A 25,501-nucleotide genomic window follows, 5' to 3' on the forward strand; every position below is an offset into this window, starting at 1 on the left:
TCAGAAACACCAGTCTTTATATAGCACTCTCGGGGCGGGGGTAGGGGGGCATCAGCTGCCCGTTTCCACCTCCACCACTTCCGCCCAGGCGCTGAAGCCCATGTCCTTGTGGATGAGCACCAGGCTGGAGGCAGGGCCTGGCTCCTCCGGGACCACAAAGCACTTATCCTGGCTCTCGGAAATGGTGACCTGGAAGACATCCTGGGCTGAGGAGCTGTCCCGTTGGCTGCATGCATCCAGCAGCTCTGGCTCGGTCTGCAGGAGCACCATGGTGGGCTCAGAAGTGGCAGACGGCTCACAGGGTGGGCTGGAGGGTGCCCCAGGCTGGTGACTGAGCTGGTGCCGCTTGAGGCTCTGGGGGAGGGTGTAGCCCATGCCACAGGTAGGGCAGCGGTAGGGCTTGTCGGCGAGGTGGGACTTGAGGTGGCGCCTCAGCTTGGTAGCCAGTGTGTAGGCGCGGCCGCACTGGGGGCAGGGGAAGGGCCTCTCCCCCGAATGCAGGCGCTCGTGGGCGCGCAGTGTGTGCGGGTCTCGGAGGGCCTTCCCACACACGGGGCACAGGTGGGCCTCGCCGGTGTGCGAGATGAGGTGGCGTCGCAGTTCAGGCAGCTGGGGGAAGGCCTCGGCGCAGTGCGGGCAGCGGTACGGGCGCTCCCCTGTGTGCAGCCGCAAGTGCCCACGCAGGTTGCCCCGCTGGCGGAATGCCCGGCCGCAGTGTGGGCACAGGAAGGGCTTCTCCCCTGTATGGAGCCGCATGTGGTTCCGCAGGGAGCCCTGGTTGGCCAGGGGCCGCCCACACACGGGGCAGGGGCATGGGGCAGGGGCCGTTGGCATCTGGTGTGTCTTGCGATGCAGCCGCAGGGAGGGCCGGCGGGCGAAGGCCTTGCCACACTGGTCACAAGCGAAAGGCCGGGCCCCTGAATGCACCACCTGGTGCTCTTTGAGGTCTCTCCGGGTGCCGTAGGCCTTGTCGCACTGTGGGCAGGGGAAGGGCCGCACGCCACGGTGGCCCAGCATGTGGGCTTTGAAGCTCTCCTCTGAGCTGTAGCTCTTGCCACACTCAGTGCAAAGGAAGGGCTTGTGGCCTGTGTGCACGAATGCATGCTTCTTCAGGTGGCACAGCTGCAGGAAGGCCTTGCCACACTCCCCACAGCAGTATCGTCGCCCCTGTTTTGGGGAGCCTCCTGCACAGCCAGGAGGGCTCCGCAAGTGTGCAGGGAAGCCAGGGTGCTGCTGCTCTCCAGTCTGCTGGGCCCCAGGCTCTGAGGTCTTCACTCTGGGTGGGCGCTGATCACTGGGGCTTCGTAACCTCTTGCCCAGGTGAGCACGCAGCTGGGGGCCCCTGGCAGAAGACGAGGAAGTGGCCTCACTGCTCTCAGGGCCCTGCTGGGGAGCGGAGGTGCTCTGAGGTCCAGGTGACATCTGTGTCTGGGGTGGGACCTCCTCATCTACGCTGCCGTCCTCAGGCAATGGGCCGAGTGATTGGCTCTCCTTGGAAACGTGGTCCTGGGTTTGAGGCTGAAGTCCGGAGCTCACCACACTCTCTGCCTGGATGTTGGGGGGTGATTGGACACCAGGGTCTGCTAGGCAAGAGTGGGGTACTGGGCTTAGTAGAGAAGCAGCATGTGGTCATAGTGGTCTCACCAGAGAATTACAGCAACCCATGACTCTTCCTCCTCAACCCCTGAATTGCATGGGAACAGTGACAGCCGTCTCCCCCGGCACATGAGCCACACACTCCCTTTATCTTCCTGTCCAGTCTCAGGTACCTTCTGAGGAGGCTGCCCGGGAGACCACAGCACTCTGAACGATGTGGATAATCCCTGGAGAAAGACCATCCCAGAGGACCCGTATTCTCCCTCCCTCTGGAGACATGCACTCAGGATGAGCTGAGACCACCACCTCCTCACTTTAGCTCATCTGAAAATAAAAGAACCCCCAGCCCCAGCCCAGACAGAAGAACACAAACTGGAAACCTTATTTCTAGCTTGCTGTCTTCCACAATGCGGGCTTCTTATTCCTTGAAACAACTCAGGAAGATACAACTTGCAAATATCTATACAGTTTACCCTTAAACCAACATAGGCTTGAACTGCATGGGTCCACTTATATATGGGTTTTTTCCCAACAGGAAATAGCCCAGCACTCTACAACCATGGTCTGTTGAATCTATAGATGGGGCCCATGGATATAGAACCTTGGATGTGAAGGGCCAACTCCAAGTCACACTCAGGAGTTGTGACAGCCCAGAGGGCTGGTGTCCCTAACCCCTGTGTTGTTCAAGAGTCAACTATGTTGTTCATCCTAAGACCCGCTGTTCTTCAGTAAAAAGCATCAAATGGTATTTTATACCCCAAAATTTTCTGAACTTCTTCCCTAAAAATTCTAGTCTCGCTGTGTCCACGAATCCTAAGAATTACGGCATGATTCTCACTCAATCCTAATCAAGCCCCACTCCCATGCCACACTGAAAAATCCATCTTATACCAGCCTTCAAAATTTCAATAAATATCCAGGCCTTTCCTTTCCTCCTCAGAATACTGTTCTCCCTTCCTTTCTTGAGCCATAAGCTTTGTTTTGTCTAATCAACAGGTGATAATTTGGGAAGTCAGCATTTATTTGACACATACCTGTGCAAGGTTCTGTTGCATCTTCCTCTGTGGCTACTTCCTGTTGTACAACAGACTCCATTTCTGTCACCCCAGCCATGCTTGCCTCCTCCTCTAGTCTGGACTGGTTGGGGCTCAGGCCCTCAGCGGGAGGCCGGGGCCACAGCCGCAGCTCGAAACCTGGCAGCACAACCCGGTACACCTGTAGGTGGAGCCTCTCGCTGATCCACACGGGAGCCACGTTTCCCTCACCCTCCAGCTTGCCCCGCTGCACCAAACTGCAAAGCAGAGCAAGAGCTGGCTCAGGAGACCCTCTTGAAGCAAGTGGCCCTGCCTAAAAGCCCCTGCTCCTGGGCAGTCTGAGTCTTAACGGATCTTATGCCTTTTGAACACACACTGCAAAAGGCCCTTGGGTGGGGAATTACAGTTAGCTCTGGTTCCAACCCAGGCCACAAAACAAAGCCTCAAGGGAGCATCTTCATAACATACTCTGTTGTAACTTACCTCATCCAGCCTGAACTCTGCTCACAAGCACACACATCTCCCCATGGGTCTAGTGACACGTCCTGAAATAAACCAATAAAAGTCCTTCTCTCATGTGTTTGAGGGCAAAACAAACAAAACCTGATATAAGGAGTTTCCATTGTGGCTCAGCAGGTTAAGGACCCAACATTGTCTCTGAAAGATGAGGATTCGGTCCCTGGCCTTGCTCAGTGGTTTAAGGATCCAGCGTTGCGGTAATCTGCTGCGTAGTTTGCAGATGGGACTTGGATCCAGGGCTGCCATTGCTGTGGCTGTATCATAGGCCCCAGCTCCATCTCAGATTCAACCCCTGGCCTGGGAACTTCCATTTGCTACAGGTGTGGCCGTAAAAGAAAAAAAAAAAAAAAACACCTGATGAAATTGCTCCCAACACAGACCTAAGATGAAGCCCCCTGGAAGGTTAATGGTCTCTGGTTCTGCCTCTCTGTAGACTGCACTGTCTGAATTTTCCTTCAGTAAAGGCCAAAAAAAAAAAATTGTCCCCACACCTCCCTCCCAAAGTGTGAAAAATTACTGAATTGAACATATTACTTCCTTTCAATGAGTACCAAACAGAAGTAAGAGGTACCTCAAATTTAAAATTTTTTCAGGAGTTATGCAATGAAATCTTTTACCTGTGCTGTTTCACCTTTCCCTCCAAATAATCCTGGAGGATTAAAATAAAGAGCCATTCCTTTATTTTACATGCCATCTGACCAGCTAAGTGACAAAGCTGAGATTTGATCCCAGGGGCTTTTTAATTCCCAAAACCTTTGTTCTTGACTTTTGTAACTGCTAACACTCTACTAATTCAGCTTTTAACAATTTTTTGCACCTCTTAATTACTGCAAGGAAGGAGAAAAGACAGTCCTGGACAGAAGGGGGCCAAACCATCTCCTATCCCTTTAAATACTCTGCATCTTCTAACAAGAAATGTCTGAACTAAATTTTCAATCATGGAAGGGAGATGCCCGATCCCTTAATACCTCTTTTTGCTCTCTTTCCGCTGCATCACCCTTCTGCTTAGAGACAGACTCCTCTTCCAGTGGTCCCCAGAGCAGTCCCGGCTGCAAGGGTTCCCCGACACACCAGACCCCCAAGCGCTGTTCCTCGGTCAGTGAGGGACCTAGGGCCAAGCCCCGGGGGAGGCTCTTTAGAGCGAGGATGGCTCGGGTCGGTCTGGCTGGGAAATCTTTGGGTCCCTGTGCACAGCCTTCTCCGGAAGGGCTCCATCCTGAGTCCGGGTCCAGGCGTGGGCCGGGGACTGCAGCGAGAGAGGAAGACAGTGAAGAAGTGAGGAAGCCGCCCAAGAGGTAGTGGGGTGGGGAAAGATGAGGGAGAAAACCCTAGGTCCAGCTAGGCCTCAAGAGTCTGAGAGATATATAAAGACTCTAAGGGGCCCCGAAAAGACCTGAGGGACTTCGAGGGCTCTTAAAAGAAGCCCCCGAGATTTTGAGGGCACCGGAGGAGGATGCCAGGCTCGGGAGGAAAAGGGTCGGGGGATAAGAGTTGACCAGAGAACGTCAGGAATATCTGAGCCGAGGGTCGGAGACACCGCAGGCCGCTCACCGAACTGCAGTCTTCCCTTCGCCGAGAGAAGCTCCTCCGCCTCCTCCATCCCGGATCGAAAAGCCTCCCTCCGCCGGAAGTGAGTGTCACCTTCTAGGCTCCTCCCGGAAACAGTCATTGACACCCAAATTTCCTCTCGGGAACGAATCGTAAGAGTCAGCCTTAACTGGTGCACAAGACCAGGAGTTTGGGAATTCTGGTGAGGCGAATCTCTGTCCGAGAAGAATACGAGCTAAGGATTCCGGAGGTCCACCAGAGATTCGAGTACCCGGAACATCGGAACTAACTGTTCCAGGGCCTCCTTTTGGGAGGGACGAATCGGACGGTTCTACTCCACCGCAGCCAAGGAGGCACGTGAGCAGCACGTACAGGAAGTGGGCGGGGATCCTGGAAAGGCCATGTTTGGACCGGGCAGCGGGTCGGAAGTGGGTTGGAGGTGTGGCGGAAGTGGTTGGGAGTGAAGAGACAGGGAGGGGGCGGTTCCCGTTCCACCTCGGAGCCGGATGTTTGCCGATCTTTGACAGGCGTGGCAGAGGGAGCGGTACCCGACCACGGTGAGCTGCGGGGTGCAAGTTCTGCCTGGGAGGTTGGGGGGCGGGGGCGGGAAGGAAAAGGACTGGCCAGGTCATTTGAAGGGATGGGGTCCGGATGGGGAGCATCCAAGCGGATCCGAGGAAGGGAGCAGGGGTGGAATGGGGCCTGGGAACCTGGCCTTCCCGCTGCCGGGATTCTGCCCCACTCGCGGGTCTGCAGCGAGAGGACTTTGCTTCTTTTGCTGGCTTCTTCCTGGCCTCTCGCTCGCTGTCATCGAGTAAACTCATGGGAAGGGGAAGTCTCCCTCGTCCGATCTGGGGAAGTGCTAAAACAAGAAATTCGGGCGAAGTGTTCCACCTTGCTACTTATTAGGCCACGCTTTCATGTCTCTTTCTTAACCTGTGAGACAGGATTGTAGCACCCAATCCGGTTTTTGTGAACCATGAGGCTTTATGCAAACGTGATTGTAGTTGAAAGGCTTGCTTTGTATTGTGGGGTTTGCATTTTTGCAATTCTGGAGCCCTAACTAGGAGGCCTATCACAATTCCAGAGAATATGATTTCAAGTTATTTCAGTTCTCCTTGGAGGAGTTTAGAGAAGCTTTACTTTGCCCTTTTGTAGAACTTTGAGAATCATATGAATGACAGTCACTTAAGAGAAGTATTGAAGGATTGACCTGCACAAAGAGACCACCTTAGATAGACATGGATTAAAATCTTGACTTTACTGTATGACTCTTATTTTTTCTGGTCTTCACATTTCTGGAACTGTACTTCTCTGGTGCTGATGTGAAAAGATAATTTGTATCCAGTTCATAGTGGTTGCTTCCCTTTTCCTCTTAGGATACAAATTGATTCCTTCAGTAATTCAGCAAATGACTGAGCATCTACTCTGTGCCAGATGTAATTTTGAGTAGGTCAAGGCTGTTTGTTTGTTTTTAATGGTCACACCCGCAGCACATGGAAGTTCCATGGGCCAGGGATTGAATCCCAGCAGTAGCTGACCTGTGCTGTGGCAACACCAGATCCTTGAACCAACTGCTCCCACCCGGGATAGAACTTCACAGCGATCCAAACCCCTGCAGTGAGGTTCTTAACCCACTGCGCCACAGTGGGAACTCCAGGTCAGGGATTCTTAAACAGTGATTCTAAGAGGGTCTGTGAACCCCTTAAAATTTCATGCAAGATTTCATGAGTATGCTGATTTTTGGGGAATGAGTCCAGACAGTTCATCAGAATTCCAGAGAACTCCAGGACTTCCCAAAGGTAAAACCTCTGCCTAAAGTGAGTCTTGAAGGATTTAGGAAAGGTACATATTTTATCTCCTGAGAAGAGAAACGTTAATTTGAGAGTAAGACATATTTTGCAGAGTGAAGCAGGACTGTGACAGGAGTCTTAGGCAGCCAGGATACTTCATTTCCGTGACTCTATGTTAGAAGTTCCCTGCACTAGCTTCTCTCCCCCTTCCCACTGAATGGGAGCTCAGCTTCTGGCCTCACAAGGGGCAACAGCTGTGGGCTGGAGGGTAGTGAGAGAGGCCAGGCTGGCTGGGAGGTGGAAGCAACTGTGATTAGTTATGCTGGAAAAGGAGCGTATAGGGTGGGGGAGGGGTCAGTTCTGGAAGAACTAACAAAATAGAAGAGTTACTGGAAGAGGTGGAGTTCAAGTTTGTCTCCCTTTTAGAGTGTCCCTCTCCCTCCCTCACACATACTTTAGCTCCCAGCTGTCCCTTCTAATCCTGTTGTTCCCTTCAGCACAAGTATTTTAGAATGCTGGAGAATTATATTTCTGGGAGGAGTCTTCACTTCTATAGATGAGATAGATGAGGAAATTTAAGCCTAGATAGGAAAAGGACTGCCCAGCATCTTTGCAAATCAGTCAGGACTATAATCCAGTTCTCCGTGTATCTCATTCCCTGCCTTTTTTTTTTTTTCTTTTTTCTATTTTTTTGTCACTTCATCAAGCACCCACTGTGTGCAAAAAGACTTCTGGAATAGTTGTGGGCAAGGCTGAAGGAGCTTTTGGTGTCTGGGCAGTAACTGAACAGAAGGGATGGAGAGAAGGCTCAGGTCCAGAGAGGGTTACTGAATTTGTGCCTGTCACCCAGCTGGGGGTCCCTTTGGGGGAGCCTTCACAGCCTCCCGGTTAAATGTGGGGAGGAGCTTATGGCTGAATCAGGCGTGGATTCCTCTAGACTGAAGGTTGCTTCAGGTGTGGCTCAGCTGTGAGGATGCAGGTTCGATCCCTGATCTCACTCAGTGGGTTAAGGATCCAGCATTGTCATGAGCTGTGGTGTAGGTCGCAGACATTGCTCGGATCCTGCGTTGCTGTGGCTGTGGGTAGACTGGTGGCTACAGCTCCCATTCAACCCCCTAGCCTAGGAACTTCCATATGCTGCAGGTGCGGCTCTAAAAAAAAAAAGAAACAGAATGGGGAGCTAGGGTGAGGGGACATATAGCAGCACTCACTGAGAGAGAGAAATGCATTCCCAAACAGGAGAGGGACATGTTCATGTTTGGGGAAGGAACTTGTGTTTTGGTGGTAAGCAGTGAATAAGTGTAGCAGATAAGGCCACAGGGAGGAAGAGGAAGAAAAAGAAATTGTTGTTTTTGGCTGTTTGGCCTGCTCAGTTTTGGCTCAGGAGCTTGAAACAGCTTTTGCCACTGAATCAGTGTGGTTGCCCTGGTAACAGGATAGTTGTTGCTAAGTTGTTGCTAGGTAAATAGGGAGCCGGTTTGCCATCCAGAGACTTTGGCAGGCTGTGATGTGTGCAGAGGTTGTCACATCGCTCAGAGGTGTTCAGGGTCTGGATCTGGGCCTACAGTTCTCCCCTCTTCTCCCTCCCTGCGCCTGGGTCTTGTCTGTACTCTTTATCTGTCCTGCTGATTCTCTGACCATATATGTCATTTTTGGGGCTTCAGGAATGCAGTAGACGTAGGGCAGCCTCTTTGCTGGGGTTGGATAAGTGGGTTGAATTGAAAGTCCCCTCCTTCACACATGGTGAGCTTGTGAAGGGAGGGAGAGTGGCTTCTAGTTAGTACACAGGGCAGAAGTTGCCATGTCCAGGCTGCACGCAGCCACATCCTCAACACCAGCCCCCAGGAGTTCCTGCTGTGGTGCAACAGGATCGGCAGCATCTTGGGAGCACTGGGATACAGGTTCAATCCCCAGCCTGGCACAGTGGATTGGAGATCCAGCATTGTTGCAGTAGTGGCTTGGGTCAAGACTGTGGCTCAGGACTTCCCATTGTGGCTCAGTGGTTAACGAATCCAACTAGGAACCATGACGTTGTGGGTTTGATCCCTGGCCTTGCTCAATGGGTTAAGGATGCAGTGTTGCCATGAGCTGTGGTGTAGGTTGCAGATGTGGCTTGGATCCTGCGTTGCTGTGGCTCAGGTGTAAGCCGGCGGCTACAGCTCTGATTTGACCCTGAGCCTGGGAACCTCCATATGCTGCGGGAGCGGCCCTAGAAATGGCAAAAAAAGACTGCAGCTCAGATCTAATCCCTGATCTGGGGACTCCATATGCTGAGGGGTGGCCAAAAAAAAAAGGACCAGACCCTACCTGCCCCCAATCCTGAAACTAGCATCAGGAGCTCCCCACAAAATAGAGTGGGCTAAGGAGCCTGCAGATTATCTGCAGTGGCAGGCAAGCAGATTCCATCTTCTGCTCCTCATTCCTGTCCTGGGGCAAACCCAGCTGGGCCCCCAGGCCATGGCCTTTTATCTGAGGCATCATGGTCCCTGGCCACCTCCCCTTCTCTGGGCCAGGAGCATGGGGTGGAATAGCCAGGGCCACAGCTAACCTTTTCCACACATGGGTTCAGAGCAGCCCTGTGCTCCTTAGATTCTTGCGGTGGCTCTACCCCATCACTGCTGGGGCCTGGGAGGCTTCTGTGCTCTCTGACCCCTGAGGAGAGGGGTGTGGCCCTTGACCATGCAGCTGGAACCTGGCACAGATCTTCCCTATCCAGCTGGAGGGCCTGAGGGCGGGCACTGAGCTGTGCCATCCTCTGCCCCAGCTGTCTCTTCTGGCCATGTGCCAGAAAACTGTGGTGCCAAGAAAGCCAGGAGCTACGTGGAGCTCTTGGCAAGGATGAGAAATGTTGAGGAACAGGGACAAGGGAGCTTGGGAGAGAAGCGTGGCCACCGGGGGCTTGCTGTAGAAGTTACAGGTGAAAAGAGTGCGTCACTGACCTGCCAGCTGCCTCTTATCTCCCAGGGTTCTCTTCAGATTTTGTGGCGTGAAGCTGTAGGGGTCAGGCTTGGCCATGGACCCACTCTCAGAGCTGCAGGACGACCTGACCGTGGATGACACCAGCCAGGCCCTGAACCAGCTGAAGCTAGCCTCCATTGACGAGAAGAACTGGCCCTCAGATGAAATGCCCGACTTTCCCAAATCAGGTGGGCACGGCTGGGTCTCAGCAGCTACAGGTGCCCTAGAGGACCCCCTTCCTGTGGAAGGAACACCCCAGGAGGGCAGAAAAGACCCCAGGAGGGCAGGACGGGGGCGGGGGTGACAGGTCAGCCCCAGGCTGGGGCTGGGAGCACAAGCCCCACTCAGAGGAAGGCCACAGAGCGGAAGTCTCAGGGGGAACATGTCCCTGATGGTTGTCTGACCTCGATGGTGGGGCCAGCACTGATTCTGCTGTGTTCCTCAGATGACTCCAAAAGCAGCTCCCCGGAACCTGTCACGCACCTGAAGTGGGATGACCCGTATTACGACATCGCCCGGCACCAGATTGTGGAGGTGGCAGGTGAGCACACCCGGCATCACACCTTTTTCCTCAGAGTCTGCTCTCCTGGCTTAGGGAAGCCAGCCCCTCCTGCCTTAGGGGAAGGGGCTGCAGGGGAGGGACACGTCTGCCCTTGACCGCAGGGGTATTGAGGCTCCATGTACCATTTTTTATTTTTTCTTTCTTTTTTGTCTTTCTAGGGCTGCACCTGTGGCATATGGAGCTTCCCAGGCTAGGGATCGACTTGGAGCTGCAACCGCCGGCCTATACCAGAGTCACAGCAACGCAGGATCCGAGCCACGTCTGCGACCTACACCACAGTGTACACCACAGCTCACAGCAACGCCAGATCCTTAACCCACTGAGCAAGGCCAGGGATCGAACCTGCAACCTCATGGTTCCTAGTCGGATTCGTTTCCTCTGTGCCGCGCCGGGAACTCCCATGCACCATTCTTTAAAAACACAAACTCCATTGTGATAGCCACTTGGTCTGTTCAGCTGCAGCCATATCTCGACCTATGACTTCGTCGTCATCTCCACTGGCAGATGGTGTGTGGGAGACACTGGGAGAGCCCTGGGTTTGACTTCCAGCTCTGCTCCCTGAGCTCATTTCTTCTCATAGGTTTGCTGAGAGGATGACAGTAGCGAACATCAGTCAGGGATGTAGTTGGCCCTGAAAAAGCCTCCCTTCCTTTGCCCTCAGGATGGCTTTTCTACCCCATCAGTCCCTGGGGGGGGGCGCAGGATTCCTGAGAAACCCCACCTCCAAGGAAGTCTGGAGTGGCAGAGCCCCCTCCTTCCCAAAGCTAGGAACCATGTGACACCCCACCCCCCTCCCAGAGCATCGGGTTCCCAGCAGATGTGCCACCATCTAAGAAGGGGTGCAGACCCCCGCTTGGGTCTTGGCCGCAGGGAGCTCCCCCTTTCCTGTTCATGATGCAGGACCCAGAAGCCTCCAGGAGCAAGAATGTAGCAGAGATGTTGATGACCTGGGTTCTGCCTGAGGCTCCTGCTGCTATAAGAGGAAACTGGAACTGCAGGGTCCCTTGTCTTTTCCCTCATGGTTGTCCGACCTCAATGGTGAGGCCAGGCAGCTGTGAGTAAGGAAGACAATACAGCCCTGCTCTGAGGCATTGGGGTGCAAGGGGAGCCAGGAGCCCAGTGAGGCGCTGGCTGGCTGAGGGGACCCTGGTGGCATCTGGTCAGGGGGAAGCAGCAGGGGGCTGCGTCTCTCCTGAACGCTGGGCACAGGGAGGAATGGCGTGGCAGAGAGGGTTGTCCCAGTGTCAGAGGTGTTTCCTTGGCATCTGTGGTCCTGGTGCCTGTTCTGGTCTGGGTTGGAGGACTTGGCTGTGGCCTCTCTCACCCCCATGGAGGCAAGGCTGAGAGTTCTTTTTTGGCCTCGTCCTGACCTGAGTGCAGGAGAGTCACCTGAAGGTTCAGAACTTACCTCCCACCCAGAGATGGACCTGACTGGGGCTTGGGGAGTGTCTGATGTGAAGGCGTCTCTATGCTGAAGTCCTCCTGGCTTATGTGGCCAAGTCTCAAGGCAGAGCAGGGGAGACAGCCCCCCATCTCCACCAGGTGATTCCTGTAAGCAGAGCTGCAACACGTTTCTGTTTCTCCAGGGTGTGAGGTGCCTGAGGGGGCCCAGCCAGGTAGGTGTGTTCCTGGCTCTCTGTGCTTGGCCTCTCTGGGCTGTGGATCAGGAAGGGCTCTTGGTGGAGGCGAGGTGGGGCTGGCCTAATTGCAGCCCCACTCCAGGGATCTGGGAGCTGGCGGTACTTGGGAGCTGGAAATAGCAGGGAATTCATGGGAGGTTTGACGGGGTGGGGGCTGTGTGCAGACACTTCCAGAGCCTAAAGGGAAAGGAGCTCAAGGGAGGGGTGTGGCCGGGGGATGGTCCTTGTCCACGGGGGTGCAGGGCTGGCTGTGAGCAATGGCCTGGCCTGAGTGCGTGTTCCCCGGGGGTGTGCCTCTGACTGCTGCAAAGAGTTTGGATCGGCAGTGCCATAGCACGAGGAGCTTGATGTGACTATGGTGACATTCTGGGAGGCCAGTTTCCTGGTCTTAGAAGCCAGAGAAAAGAGCCTGTGTTGGAAGGGAGGATGGGTTATGTCCCCAGCTCCTCTGTAGCCTCTGTTCTCCTTACAGTGGCTGCCATGCTCCCTGGTCAACTTTGACTTGGTCCACGTGGGTTCTTTCCAGTGGTGTGCTAGTAAATGTTCAACAGTTGGCCCTCTAGAAAGGAAAAAAAGAAAAGACCATTATTTGTAGCATTTGTAGCTTTTGTGATTTCTAACTATCAACAGCAGATTTTAAGCTTATCAACAGCAGATTTTAAGCTACCAACAATGATGTCAACTGGCTTGCAACATTCCTGACAATGTAACATTTAACAAATGTATGAGCAGCCCCAGCCATTTGCCCCAGCCCCCACCCCCCGTGGTTGGCCTGGTCTGGCAGGTCGCAGTGCCTGCTGGGAGTGGCGCTGTTGCTGATTAATACCCAGGTTCCCCTGGGAAGTTCCTGATCGCTATCTGGGGAATGCAGAGGCTTCAGTCTCAGGCAGCTGGTCTTTTTCTGGTGCTTTCCTCAAACTCTGCGCCTCCCTTTTGAGACCTCTCCCCCAGGGCTCTGAAGACACCAGTGCCGCCAGCTCCTTCCCTTCCTGCAATCTCCAGTGCAGAAATCTGTTCTCTTCTGAGATCAGGAGGGGAGTCCCAGGCCTTTTTACACCTGCTTCTTTCTTGCTTTTTAGGGCCACACCCTTGGCATATGGAAGTTCCCAGGCTAGGGGTCAAATCAGAGATGCCGCTGCTGGCCTACACCATAGCAACAGCCACACAGGATCTGAGCTGCATCTGTGACCTACACCACAGCTCACAGCAACACCAGATCCGTAACCCGCTGAGCAAGGCCTGGGAGCAGACCCCACATCCTTATGAATATTAGTTGGATTCTTAACCTACTGAGCCACAATGGAAAGTCCCTACATCTGCTTCTTAAAGGAGCAGTCACCCTGCCTTCTGGCAATGCCTGAGCCACTCAAGGACTTGGGCAGTGGGGGTGTGCCTGTATCTCATTCCTTGCCATCCAGCCCTCCCTGATCCCCTTCTTGCCTCCAATCCCCATCCTGATTTCACTCGGCATGTATTTTTTTATTTACTTCTTGGGGGGTGAAAAGAAAGAAGAGTTTATTAAGAATAGAAATGCAGCTAGAGGAGATCCTGTCGTGGTGCAGTGGTTAACGAATCCGACTAGGAACCATAAGGTTGTGGGTTTGATCCCTGGCCTTGCTCAGTGGGTTAAGGATCCGGCGTTGCCGTGAGCTGTGGTATAAATTGCAGATGCAACTCAGATCCTGCGTTGTTGTTGTGGCTGTGGTGTAGGCTAATGGCTACAGCTCAGATTCGACCCCTAGCCCGGGAATCTCCACATGCCACTGCAGCAGCCCTAGAAAAGGCAAAAAGACAAAAAAAAAAAAAAAAAAAAAAAAAAAATGCTGCTAGAGCAGCAGGACGACTTCCTGATAATCAGGGAAAGCTGACCTCGGCATGCATTTATAAAACACCTACTCTGGAACAAGCCCAGGAGCCAGCATCAAGCATTCATTGAGGGAAGACACTCATACCTTCCTTCAAGGAGTGTGCAGTCCAGTGAAATTCTTCAAACTGGTCAGGAGTCCTCTGAGACTATGAAAGCTGTGGACCTCTTCCCCAGAAAATGTGCATGAGCTTGTAATATTTTTCACATCACGGCATTGGTGGAGCCCTGGTTGAGAACCCCGAGTTTCCCAAGTAGAAGGTCCTGCAGCAGCTGAGCCCTGGAACCCCAGGCCCCTGGCCCCTGACCCAAGTTGCCTGTTTAACGAGTTACCAGCTCTAAATCCCAGAGCCCTGTGAGCTCAGGCTTCCTGCCCTATGTCCTCAAATTTGCCTGCCAATGAGGCCTTACTGTTGGAGGGTAGCAATGAAAAGAAGTTTTTAGGATCCTTCCTGCTCCTCCTGGCACTTGTCCTGATGCCCTGGGTGTTTCCTCTGCTTGGCAGGGAGTAGGCAGATGATGTCCCCCCCCTTGCAGGCTCGTGGTAGAAGGCTCAGGGATTTCTGAAGCTCCAGATCACATACCAGGCTGGGCTTCGTCCCCACCCCTTGCCTGTCTGCTCGTCCTTCTGTTGGAGCCTCTGGGAAGTGAATCAGAGCAGGCTGCCGAGCGATCCCTCGCTGACCTGGAAGGAACCCAGACACCTAAGGTCTGGGTCAGGGTGTGAAGGGGAGCAGGTGACATCTCATCCTGCTGGGTGGAGCTGTACCTTCTCCTCCTCAGACGTACTTGGGAAAGGGTTCTCTGCTTCGGTCTGGAGAAATTCCACCCCAGGCTTTGGGAAACTATCCAAAGCATTTTCCTAACCCAGATATTGTTGTGAGCAGACTCAGAAACAGACCATGTGTAATCTGTAATGTTGACTTGCGACTTCGTGCAGGCTACGTGTTTATTGAATATCTGCCACGTGCTGGGCTCTGGACAAGCATTAGACACTCAGAGATGGAGGAGACACAGTCCCTGTCTTCGAGTCACAGCCACTAGAGGAGACAGACACATAAACACTTAGACAGGGGAGTCAAAGTGCTGTGACAGAGCTGGGTGATGGTTCACGCTGGGAGCTGTGAAAAGGGACATCTAACCCAGCTGGTTAGTTGAAGGAGGAGCTGGGATAAGTCTTGAAGACTCAACGAATTAGCCTAGAGGAGGACAGCAGAATTGTCTAGAGGAAGTTCTGTCTGACAGTGTTGTACAACCACTGCCTCTATCTAGTTCCATGATTTCATCTATACCCCTCGTAATCATAAGCATCACTCCCTATTCTCCCTTCCTTCCAGCACCTAGAACTGCTAATTTGTTTTCTGTCACTAAAGATTTACCTAAATAGCTTATATAAATGGAACCGTACAATATATAGCCTTTTGTGTTCAGCTGCTTTCACCTAGCATCATGTTTTCAAGGTTCAGTCACAATGTGCCATGTTTCATTACTTCATTCCTTTTTTCTTTTTATTATTATTATTATTTTTTTGGCTGTGTCCTTGGCCTGTGGAAATCCCAAGGCCAGGAACTGAAGCTGCTCCATAGCAGTAAACAGAGCCACAGCAGGGACAACACTGGATCCTCAACTTGTTGAGCTACCAAGGAACTCCTTTAAAAAAAAAAAAAATAGCATATAAGGAGTTCCCTGGTGGCTCAGCAGGTTAAAGATCCAGAGTTGTCACTGCTATGGCTTGGGTCACTGCTGTGGTGTAAGTTCGATCCCTGACCCAGAAACTTCCACATGCTATGGGTGAAGACAAAAATAAATAAATAAATAAATAAAAGATTAAAACAAAAAAAATAGCATGTATTTTAAAATTATTTCTTATTGTTTAAATTTTTTATTTTATATTGGATAAAGGTTTTTGGGGGTTTTTAAAAATCTTTTTAGGGCCACACCTGAGGCACATGGAGGTTCCCAGGCTAGGGGTCTAATCAGAGCTGTAGCCACTGGCCTGTGCCACAGCCACAGCAATGCCAGATCCGAGCCGCATCTGTGACCTATACCACAGCTCACAGTAATACCATATCCTTAACCCACTGAGCGAGGCCAGGGATCGAACCTGTGTCCTCATGGATGCAAGTCAGATTCGTTTCCGCTGCACCACGACAGGAACTCTTATATTGGAGTAAAGTTGATTTACAATGTTGTGTTAGTTTCAGGTATAAAGCAAAGTGATACAGTTATATATATATCTATCCTTTTTCAGATTCTTTTCCTATATAGGTTATTATAGAATATTGAGTAGAGCTCCTATGCTATACAGTGGGTCTTTGTTGACTATCTATTTTATGTAGCATATATATGTTAGTCCCAAACTCCTAATTTATCTCTCCCCCCCATTCCACTCCTTTTTATAGCCAGCCAATTTTCCATTGCACAGATATGCCATTTTTTTCTTTATCCACCCATCCATGGATGGATATTTGGGTTGTTTCTACCAGGTGTGATTTTTTTTTAAGTAATATTTTTATTCTATTTTTTCATTGTTTGGCTGCCCCAAGCTATATGGAGTTCCCAGGCCAGGGATCAAATCCAAGCTGCAGTTACAACCTACAGCTGCAGCAACACCAGATCTTTAACCCACTGTACCAGGCCAGAGATGCTGCTGATCCTGTTGTGCCACCGGATAAGAGTCTTGTTGGTTTTTTTTATGCCCCGGCTTGGTACTGTGATAGCACCTGTTGCTCTTTGTTCAGAGACACACCGTTGAATGCAGGCAGCTGCCTGGGGTTCGTCTGCATAGGCCACTCTGGCCCCAATGCTGAATGGTACAGGTCTCCAGGCCTGGCCCTTGCAGATCCTCACCCAACTTCCTTTGGCTTATCTTCCAACCACTGTACCCCATCTTTATCCACACCTAGGAGATGACAAGTATGGGCGGAAGATCATTGTGTTTAGTGCCTGCCGAATGCCCCCAAGTCACCAGCTGGACCACAGCAAGCTCCTGGGGTGAGTACCATGGGAAGTGGGAGGACCTGTGCCCAGATTCTCACTCCAGCCTGGTGCCATTTTCCTTACTGTCTCTTCCTGCCCTGGAGTTACCAAGCCACCTCCCTCAAGGCCCCCCTTTTCTGCTGAGGGAGCCCCTTTACACTGGGAAGAGAGCGCTGGGTTAGGAGTCAGACCTGGTTCTAGTCCTAGAAACCATCCTTGTGACCTTGGCAAGTGTCTTCACGTCTTTAAGCTCTTTATCTTCACTTTTCTTAGGAAATAATAATACAGCCCTCTTAGAGTTTCCTGGTGGCTGGATGGGTTGTCACACTGTGGCTTCGGTTGCTGCTGTGGTATGGGTTCAGTCCCTGGCCCAGGAACTTCTGCATGCTGTGGGTGTGGTCAAAAAATAATAATACAGCCCTCTTTCCTCATAGCAATGAGATACTGCATGTGAAAATGCTTCAAAAAGTTAAACGTTGTCCAAATATGAGGGCTGATTATGATAATAATGTGGTGCTTCTGAGGCAGTTGCAGTTGTTCATCATTTGCACCAGTAATTAGTGTTATTTTGCGCCAAATCTGGTCCAACAACTTCTGTGCCTGTCCAGGTTGAGAGAGCCAAATGAACACAGTAGCTCTGGTTGGTCCTAGATATCTCCTGACGCAAGTCTGAAGGCTGACTGAAAGTAGGATTTACAGACTCTGTTCTGATAAACGTTCATTGTTGAGCCACCACTGGGCCAGCGCTCAGCCCACAGCACTGGAGGGACCCGTGGAGGCAGAGCACAACTGGCCTTCGCCTGAGACTCCTTAGCACGTGTGCAGTTTCCGTCTTGCACTCCTTTCCTGACCACTTTAAAGCACTGTCTCCAATTGGAAATATCTGCCCTACCCATAGCAGCTCTTTGGGAACCTGAGTGGTTGTATGTGGAGGGGCTGCGGTGGGGTCAGGGACAGGCCAGGGACATAGCAGTAGAAGGGGAGGGCCTGAGTGCAGAGTCTTCGAAGTCTCTTGAGCCAGGGCCAGGCAGGAGCTGCTCCAGCCTCGTGTGAATTCTCTGTCTCCGGCCTCCTGAGCCCCCTTCCTGTTGTTTTATAGCCCTGCCGGCAGGCAGAGCCTTGTCCAGGCCCATCACGGGGCCCAGCCAGGAGCTGGCCAAGGAGCCCAGCCAGTGGGAGGCTGAGTCACATGCCCTGTCTGGTTTTATCACAGCATTGGGAAGGCAGGTGACAGACTCCTGGCCAGATGATGCTCTGAGTGGGAGGAAATCAGAGGGTTTCAGGAGAGAGCTTGCTGAGGGAGGGTGCCCAGCTCTGGGGCTTCATCTGCCTTCAGGAAGCCCTCCGTCGTCCATCCTGTCCGTCCTCCATTCCCTCCCAGGCGGGCGGAACCTTCCCGCCCCCGCCCAGCCCAGCGGGGAGGTGCTTTCATCAGGTATCAGTCCTGTACTCTTGCTCTCTGGCAGATTATCTCAGTTGTCCAGCCAGATCTAGGGGGTTGAGAGAGTGCCTAAAGCTTAGATGCAGAAGACCAGTTAAACTTCAACTCTGCCTCTTACTAGCCATGTGCTCAGGATCAGGTCTCTCCTGAACCCTGGAAAAATAATTGCACTCCCCTTACAGGGTTGTTGTGGGCATTAGATAAGAGAATATATTTGAAATGCCATTGTTTTCAAATTTCAAGAATTTAGAGGAGTTCTCATCATGGCGCAGTGGTTAACAAATCCGACTAGGAACCATGAGGTTGTGGGTTAGATCCCTGGCCTTGCTCAGTGGGTTAAGGATCCAGCGTTGCCATGAGCTGTGGTATAGGCCGCAGACATGGCTCGGATCTGGCGTTGCTGTGGCTGTGGTGTAGGCCGGTGGCTACATCTCCGATTAGACCCCTAGCCTGGGAACCTCCACATGCCGAGGGAAGCGACCCTAGAAAAGGCAAAAAGACAAAAAGAAAAAAAAAAAAAAGGAATTTAGAAAAATGTTGATAGCTACAAAGAAGAAATATAGACAGTGATAAACAAAGTCTCTCATAAACTCACCAGAGAAAAACACTTAATATTTTAGTATATTCACTTCCTATTTTTTGCTGTAACATATATAGAACTCTGTAGTCAGTTTTGTGTCTTACATAATGTTTTTATCTGCTGAGCATTAAACATTCTTCAAGGGCATCTTTTAAAAAACGTTTTATTGATCTGTATGTATCCAGAAAAGGGAATACATTCTGTATACTAGTTGATGAATTTTCAAAAAACTAAAAAGCAAAATAAAAGACACCCATGTCATCTACACCCACAAACCTCCCTCTGCTCATCCAGTGTCTACCCTGAAGGGTAACCACTATTCTCACATCCAGCTTCACAGATTGGTTCTGTCTACAGAAACATCCTGTGAGTGTTCCATTTATAGATGTCCTGTGATTTATTTAACCAATTCCCTATTGTTGGACAGTTAGCCTGCTGCTCAAAAATTTCCCCCCATTATAAAACAGGCTACAATGAACAGCCACATTTCTATTCATCTCTGATTATTTCCTTAGGATAAATTCCTGGACATATTTTTACCAGGTCAAATAGTATTAGCATTTTATAACTTCTGATAACATCACTTTATTGCCTTCCAAAAGGTCATAACACCCAACAAAGGAGTATATTTGCACTATAATTTTTGCTATTTTATAATTGCAAAATGCCTTTTTTTTTTTTTTTTTTTTTTTTTGCTTTTTAGGGCTGTACCCGCGGCATATGGAGATTCCCAGGCTAGGGGTCGAATTGGAGCTGTAGCTCACAGCCACAGCCACAGCCACAGCCACGTAGGATTCGAGCCACATCTGCGACCTACACCACAGCTCAAGGCAATGCTGGATCCTTAACCCACTGAGCAAGGCCAGGGATTGAACCTGCATCCTCATGGATGATAGTTAGATTCATTTCGGCTGAGCCACTATGGGAAATCCAACAAGGCAATATTTGAGTTAGACAGTTTACCTCTACAGCTCTACCACAAGATGTGTGATCTTAGATAAGCCTGTGACCTCTCTGAGCCTCACTGCCCTCACTTGTAAGAATGGGATAATATCAGCCTTGATTGTTATGAGAAAAGCATAAGATATTGTATGCAAAGTTCTTGGTAGACACTAAAAGCTTAATATTGACAAATGGTGACTTTCTTTTTCTTTCTTTTTTCTTTTCTTTTCTTTTCTTTTCTTTTCTTTCATGGCTGTATCTACAGCATTTGGAAATTCCCAGCCTGGGGACTGAATCTGAGCTGCAGCTGTGGCACTGCAGGGTCCTTCAGTTCATTGTGCCAGACTGGGGATCAAACCTGTGCCTCCTTAGTGACCCAAGCCACAGCAGTCAGTTTGTTTGTTTGTTTGTTTGTTTGCTTTTTATGGCCAAGTCTGTGGCATATGGAGGTTCCCAGGCTAGGGGTCAGAATTGGAGTTGTAGCTGCCAGACTACAACACAGCCACAGCAACCCAGGATCCGAGTCTCATCTGTAACCTGAACCACAGCTCACAGCAATGCCAGATCCTTAACCTACTGAGCAAGGCCAGGGTTCGAACCTGTGTCCTCATGGATACTAGTCAGATTTGTTCCTGCCGAGCCATGATGGGAAGTCCCAGCAGTCAGATTTTTAACCCATGCCACATCATCATTATTGACTCAAGGCAAACCTGGAAGGGAAGTGGTATTCCTGTTTTTACTGCAGTATGTGAGCTGGCTCCAGTTAGAGTTCTGGTCTCCTGGCTTCTAGTCAGTACTCAAAACCAAGAGCTGTTACTATTCCTCCGCCAGCCCAGCCACTGCCTGGTTGCTCCTTCACCACCACATGGTGACTGATTTTGCAGCCAGGACAGACAGTGCAGGAAAGGGGCTGGGGGTGGGGGTGGGGGGGCTGTGACATGAGGAGAGGATTCCTGGGGTACCAGTTCTGTCTCAGTGGGGCCCACTTGCATACAGGGCAGGCCCCAGCAGGCCTTTCTCTCGCAGGTACCTGAAGCACACCCTGGACCAGTACGTGGAGAGTGACTACACGCTGCTCTACCTGCACCATGGCCTGACCAGCGACAACAAGCCCTCCCTCAGCTGGCTCCGGGACGCCTACCGGGAATTTGACCGCAAGTGGGTTGGGTTCTGTGTGGGCTCCAGGGCCTGGGGGTCAGCAGCTCTGCCAGGCTCGTGGCTGCCCTCTGCTTGGGAAGGAGCATATTCCATGCCAGGGGGAAGCAGGGGCCCTCTCCTGGGTAAACTAAATACTACCGATCTCAGGTCAGAATGGCCTGGGCTTAAATCCCAATTTCTCTGCTTACTCACTCTGTGACCTTTCATGTTACTTCTCTGAGCCACTGTTTATTAGTCTGTAAAACAGGCCAACAATGGCACTTAGCTGGCAGGCCTACCATGAGTCATCAGATCAGTAAGTGGACATCTAGAGCCTAGCTCTGTGCCTCTCCTACCAGGCCCACTCCCGAGGTCCTGTTCTGCCTCTGCAGGTACAAGAAGAACATCAAGGCCCTGTACATCGTGCACCCCACCATGTTCATCAAGACCCTGCTCATCCTCTTTAAGCCCATCATTAGGTAAGCGGGCCTAGGGCGGAGCACTGTTCCCCCGGCATCCCCTTGAACTCCCAAGTAGGCAGCCAAGGAGGCCAAGCATCCCGGGGACAGACCAGCTTGGGGCTGGGCCTCTGTCTGTTCTGGGTGGGCTGGTGAGGGGGCCAGTGGAGGCCTGTTGAAACGGGCCCACCCCAGACCCATACCCTTTCCTCCATTGGCAGCTTCAAGTTTGGGCAGAAGATCTTCTATGTGAATTATCTGAGTGAGCTGAGCGAGCACGTGAAGCTGGAGCAACTGGGGATCCCTCGCCAAGTTCTCAAGTGAGGCTGGGATGGGGGCTGTGTGTGCCCGCGGGGCACATCGTACATGCATACCAAGTCTGGGGGGTAGGACGTGCCAGACAAGGGGAGAAGCAGCCTTGAGAACCCCAGGATACCCAGCGGGAGAGATATAATAAGTCGGAGATAGCACACAGGGTCAGAGAGAGCAAGTCAAATCCCATGGCTGTCACTTAAAAGTTGTGTAACAGCATCTCTTTAAAGTCTTCACTTGCTCATGTGTCAAGTGGGGTTGGCAGGAGGACTGAGTGAGGTAACCCATAGCACAGTAAGTGCCTAACAAATAAGAGTTGCCATAGGGACTGCAGAGCTGGGTAGAGGGTCTGACCTCCCCTCTGCCCTGCAGGTATGATGACTTCCTCAAATCCACACAGAAGAGCCCTGCGACAGCCCCCAAGCCCATGCCACCACGGCCCCCTCTGCCCAACCAGCAGTTCGGGGTCTCCTTGCAGCAGTGAGTACTCAAGAGGTGGGCAGTGCTGATGCCTGGGGCTACGGAGGGCCGCAGACCCCTCACTGCCTTGTGCCCACAGCCTCCGGGAGAAGAACCCAGACCAGGAGCCCATTCCACTTGTGCTGCGGGAGACCGTTGCCTACCTGCAGGCCCACGGTGAGTGCTGGGTGTCCCCTGCCCACCTCAGCACATCTCCCAGCTCCCCTAGGGAAGCTTCCCGGCAGGGCTGGGCAAGGTCTCATATGCAGCACCACCCACACTGACCCTGACCAGAACCCAGAGACACAGAATGGGTGGGGGGGTCCACCCGTTGCCCCAGAGCTCCGAGACTCACCAGGCCCCACCGTTCCCCAGCTCTCACCACCGAGGGGATTTTCCGGAGGTCAGCCAACACTCAAGTTGTACGGGAAGTGCAGCAGAAGTACAACATGGGTGAGTGGCCGGGGGACAAACTACGTGTATGTGTGTGTCTGTGTCAGGTTTCAGTGGTATTTGGTATAATGACACAAGTCTCACTTCTGCCTGGTGATCCCAGGCCTGCTTCCTTGTAGGTCAGGCTCCCAGAGCCTAGGTGCAGGTTCATTTAGAGGCAAGGAATAACTGGTGTGTGCTCGGGGCTCTGCTCCCCAGACGGCCTGAACCTGTGTCCCTGTCTCGGTAGGAGGTGGCCTGTGGCCGAGGGTGAGGTCAGGCCTTGGGCCTGCTGGTAACCAGGCTGGGCCCAGCTTCTCTCCATCCTTCCTCCCCTCCTGCCCCCAGGGCTGCCTGTGGACTTTGACCAATACAATGAGTTGCACCTGCCAGCAGTCATTCTCAAGACCTTCCTCCGGGAGCTTCCTGAGCCCCTGCTCACCTTTGACCTCTACTCCCACGTTGTGGGCTTCCTCAGTGAGTGCCCCTTTCCCCCTCCCCAGCTCTGCGCTGCTTCTGCAGGGTGGGGATGGCCTATCCTCCAAAGAAAGCCTGGCTGGGGTCTCCCACACCAGCCTGGCCGTGGGCCCCTGTGACCTGGCCCCCGTTCCTCTTAGGCATTGATGAGAGCCAGAGAGTGCAGGCGACACTGCAGGTCTTCCAGACACTGCCTGAGGAGAACTACCTGGTGCTGCGTTTCCTCACTGCCTTCCTGGTGCAGGTGAGACCCAGGGGAGAGAGGAGGAGCTGCCATGCTGCTGCCCCTGGGTGTGGTTGCCGGGCATGGGAGGCAGGATCTGTGGCTCCTGCTGCAGCTCCGTGATTCCCTCCACAGATTTCTGCCCTCTGTGACCAGAACAAGATGACCAACACTAATCTGGCTGTCGTCTTCGGCCCTAACCTGCTGTGGGCCAAGGATGCTGCCATCACCCTCAAGGCCATCAATCCCATCAACACCTTCACCAAGTTCCTCCTGGATCATCAAGGGGAGTTGTTTCCTAGCCCTGACGCCAAGGGGCTCTGAGCCCTGCCCCACCCGCTCCCTTCTCTGATCGCCCCAGTTTGGACTCTTCCTCCTGGCTTCAGCGGTACAGGAGCCCGGGGCTCCCCCAGAGATAGAAGCTGGAGTCAGCCAGCCAGACAGCTCCTACTCCCCATCCTGTCTGGCCCCCTCACTGGCCCTGGAGGCCTCGCTGTAACCACAAGACGTTTTTCTTCGCCTTATACTTCTCACTGCCTCCTTGGACCCCCGACTCCTGCCGGGTTCTGCGGAGCTGGCTTGGCTCTTCATGCGGGAGGACTGGCCCCAGCAGCCGCTTACCTGCCTTCTCCTGCCTCTTTCCTTGGCAACTGGAGATGCCAAAATCACTGCCGGCTGGGCTGGTCCTCCCCTTCCTGATTCTGGGAAATGAAAGGCTGAGGTGGCTTGGGCTGGCCTGGCTGAGGCTCCTCTCTGTCTGGGTGAAGGCCTGGTTGCAGGCACTCTGCTCCTGTCCTACCCCCGGTGGCTCAGCCTTTGGTACTTCTGCAGCTAGTGGACAACAGGCTGGAGTCAGCTTCCCGTGTCTGCCTTCTCTTCCACACATCCTGGGTCAGCCTTTCCCAAGTGGTACTGCTCCCAGGGTGTCCTAACCCCCTGGTTCTGCAAGGACTGGCAGCTTGGATGATGGGGCTGAGTCCCAGCATCCATTCGAAATAGACACCGCACTCCCACCCCTGCCAGCCCCCTAAGTGTGGTCAGACCAGTGACAAGCAGTCCCTGCCCTGCCCCCAAGCATTGCCGCCCCTCCCCATGACTTGGGCAGATCCTTAGCCATGTCAGTTGTGGAGTCACACAGGTCCCTGCTCTGGCCTGGGGTGACTCAGTGCCTCAGGATCTGTGGTGGCTCCTTAGTCCAGTTGTGAACCCCTGGAGGGACTGGGCAGAGACTCTGCTAGTTAGATCAGCCCCTGGTGGTAAGTTCTAGCAACTTCTTCCCGACTCTGATGATGATGGATAGCCCTCTTTCCAGCTGTGTCCCTTCCTGGTGAACCCCATTGCCACAGAGCCTGTACCATGGGGGTCCTCACTGACCAGCCCTGCCCCATTTGTGAACCAGGTGTGGCCTGGGCCTTGACCTCACTGGGCTCTCTCCCCAGGGCACTAGCATGTCAGGATTTGGGGCCTGGCATGGCTGCTGGTTCCCCATCAGTCCCTTTGTCTCCAGTCCAGGCCCGGGCTTCTGCTTTCTGCCTTCCTTGGTATATCAGGTGTCACTCACAACCCCACTTACTGGGGAGCTTCGTGGATCTATTTGGTCTCTCCGCCCCTCCCCCCACTGGTCTTTACCCCGGGGTAGGGGGCTCATACTGTGAATCAAGTGTTCACATTCACACTTAGTGACTTCCTTGGCACCAATCATGTATTTCACCTTTGCACTTTTTATATTTCAATAAAAAAGGAGTTCAAAACTACCCATCTGGCTGTTAAGGAAGTACATGGAGGCTCAGAACTGGGTGGGAGGTGTGTGGTTGCGGAGGAGCAGATGGGGCCTCAGGAAGTCGCCTCCCCAGTCCACATCACCCCTTCCTCATCCTGCTCACTCTTGAGCGGTATTAAGTCAGGGACTGAACCTATGCTATAGCAGTGACCCAACCCACGGCAGTGAACACTGGATCCTTAACACAGAGTGAACTGTGGTGGACCAGCAGGGGCTTTAGGGTCAGACCAGGGTTTGAATCCTCATTCCCTCACTTACCACCAGCTCTAACTGGCAACTGTCATGTAATCTCTGAGACTGATTTTTCATGTCTCTAAAGATCAGAAATACACCTGCCTGTCCCTACGTGCAGGGGATGGATTCTAGCCACCCCCCACCCCAGCACACGATACCCAAATCCAAGGATGCTCAAGTCCCTTATGTTGTAGTATCTGCAATGTAACCTACGCACATCCTCTCTTTAAATCGTTTCTAGATTACTTATCTAACACAGTGTAAATGCCATGGAAATACTGCCAGCATGCAACAAATACAAGTTTTGCTTCTTGGAACTTCCTGGCATTTTTTTTTCCCAAATATTTTTTCTTTTCCTCCGAGGTTGGGGGAGCTCTCGGATGTAGAACCTACAACTGTGAGGGCCAACTGTAAAGTCTACGCTGTAACAGAATAGGTGCCCACTGGGAACTAGAATGATGGTCATTTCATAGATGAGCCAGGGTAGCAATCTGACCTCACCTCCTAACCATTCTGGACCTCCTCATCCTCCC

General features: G+C 52.4%; 2 protein-coding genes across 12 annotated transcripts; one reads left to right on the plus strand and one right to left on the minus strand.

The window, feature by feature from the left end:
- On the minus strand, positions 1-5,044 carry ZNF408 (zinc finger protein 408). 8 transcript variants are annotated; one of them, XM_003122824.7, is made up of 5 exons: positions 4,701-5,044; positions 4,118-4,395; positions 3,114-3,175; positions 2,631-2,887; positions 1-1,580 (listed from the first exon to the last, which is right to left on the minus strand). In XM_003122824.7, exons 1-5 carry the CDS (start codon positions 4,816-4,818, stop codon positions 52-54), a joined length of 2,244 nt encoding a protein of 747 aa, XP_003122872.3. In that variant the 5' UTR covers positions 4,819-5,044; the 3' UTR covers positions 1-51. The 8 variants fall into 8 exon arrangements, with proteins under 8 accessions (XP_003122872.3, XP_013849820.1, XP_084867421.1 ...); XM_013994366.3 differs by having other exon boundaries at positions 1-1,583; XM_085011295.1 differs by having other exon boundaries at positions 1-1,601.
- Positions 4,817-24,708, plus strand: ARHGAP1 (Rho GTPase activating protein 1). Of its 4 annotated transcripts, none has more exons than XM_013994368.3 (14): positions 4,817-5,050; positions 9,455-9,636; positions 9,894-9,989; positions 11,597-11,626; positions 16,421-16,508; positions 20,483-20,614; positions 20,986-21,072; positions 21,273-21,371; positions 21,736-21,843; positions 21,923-21,999; positions 22,198-22,275; positions 22,603-22,731; positions 22,872-22,975; positions 23,090-24,708. In XM_013994368.3, the coding sequence occupies exons 2-14, from the start codon at positions 9,504-9,506 to the stop codon at positions 23,276-23,278; spliced, it is 1,350 nt and encodes a 449-aa protein (XP_013849822.1). In that variant the 5' UTR covers positions 4,817-5,050; positions 9,455-9,503; the 3' UTR covers positions 23,279-24,708. The 4 variants fall into 4 exon arrangements, with proteins under 4 accessions (XP_013849822.1, XP_005661009.1, XP_003122873.2 ...); XM_005660952.4 differs by lacking the exon at positions 4,817-5,050 and adding an exon at positions 5,213-5,254; XM_003122825.6 differs by lacking the exons at positions 4,817-5,050; positions 11,597-11,626 and adding an exon at positions 5,213-5,254.
- The last annotated feature ends 793 nt before the right edge of the window (positions 24,709-25,501 follow it).

This window comes from Sus scrofa, chromosome 2 (assembly GCF_054392235.1).
Source record: "Sus scrofa isolate SSC_HxYL_T2T_F1_AM1 chromosome 2, Sscrofa_HxYL_maternal_Yorkshire_Landrace_v2.0, whole genome shotgun sequence".
Classification (NCBI taxonomy): Eukaryota; Metazoa; Chordata; class Mammalia; order Artiodactyla; family Suidae; genus Sus; species Sus scrofa.

Coding starts and splice junctions, on each gene's coding strand:
- ZNF408 (XM_085011295.1), bottom strand. CDS start 4,818: ATGACTGTTTCCGGGAGGAGCCTAGAAGGTGACACTCACTTCCGGCGG. Junction 3,176..4,117: donor CGGAAAGAGAGCAAAAAGAG/GTATTAAGGGAT, acceptor GGTTTATTTCAG/GACGTGTCACTAGACCCATG. Junction 2,888..3,113: donor CAGAGTTCAGGCTGGATGAG/GTAAGTTACAAC, acceptor TCTGCTTTGCAG/TTTGGTGCAGCGGGGCAAGC.
- ARHGAP1 (XM_013994368.3), top strand. CDS start 9,504: ATGGACCCACTCTCAGAGCTGCAGGACGACCTGACCGTGGATGACACC. Junction 21,844..21,922: donor TTCGGGGTCTCCTTGCAGCA/GTGAGTACTCAA, acceptor TTGTGCCCACAG/CCTCCGGGAGAAGAACCCAG. Junction 22,976..23,089: donor TCACTGCCTTCCTGGTGCAG/GTGAGACCCAGG, acceptor TTCCCTCCACAG/ATTTCTGCCCTCTGTGACCA.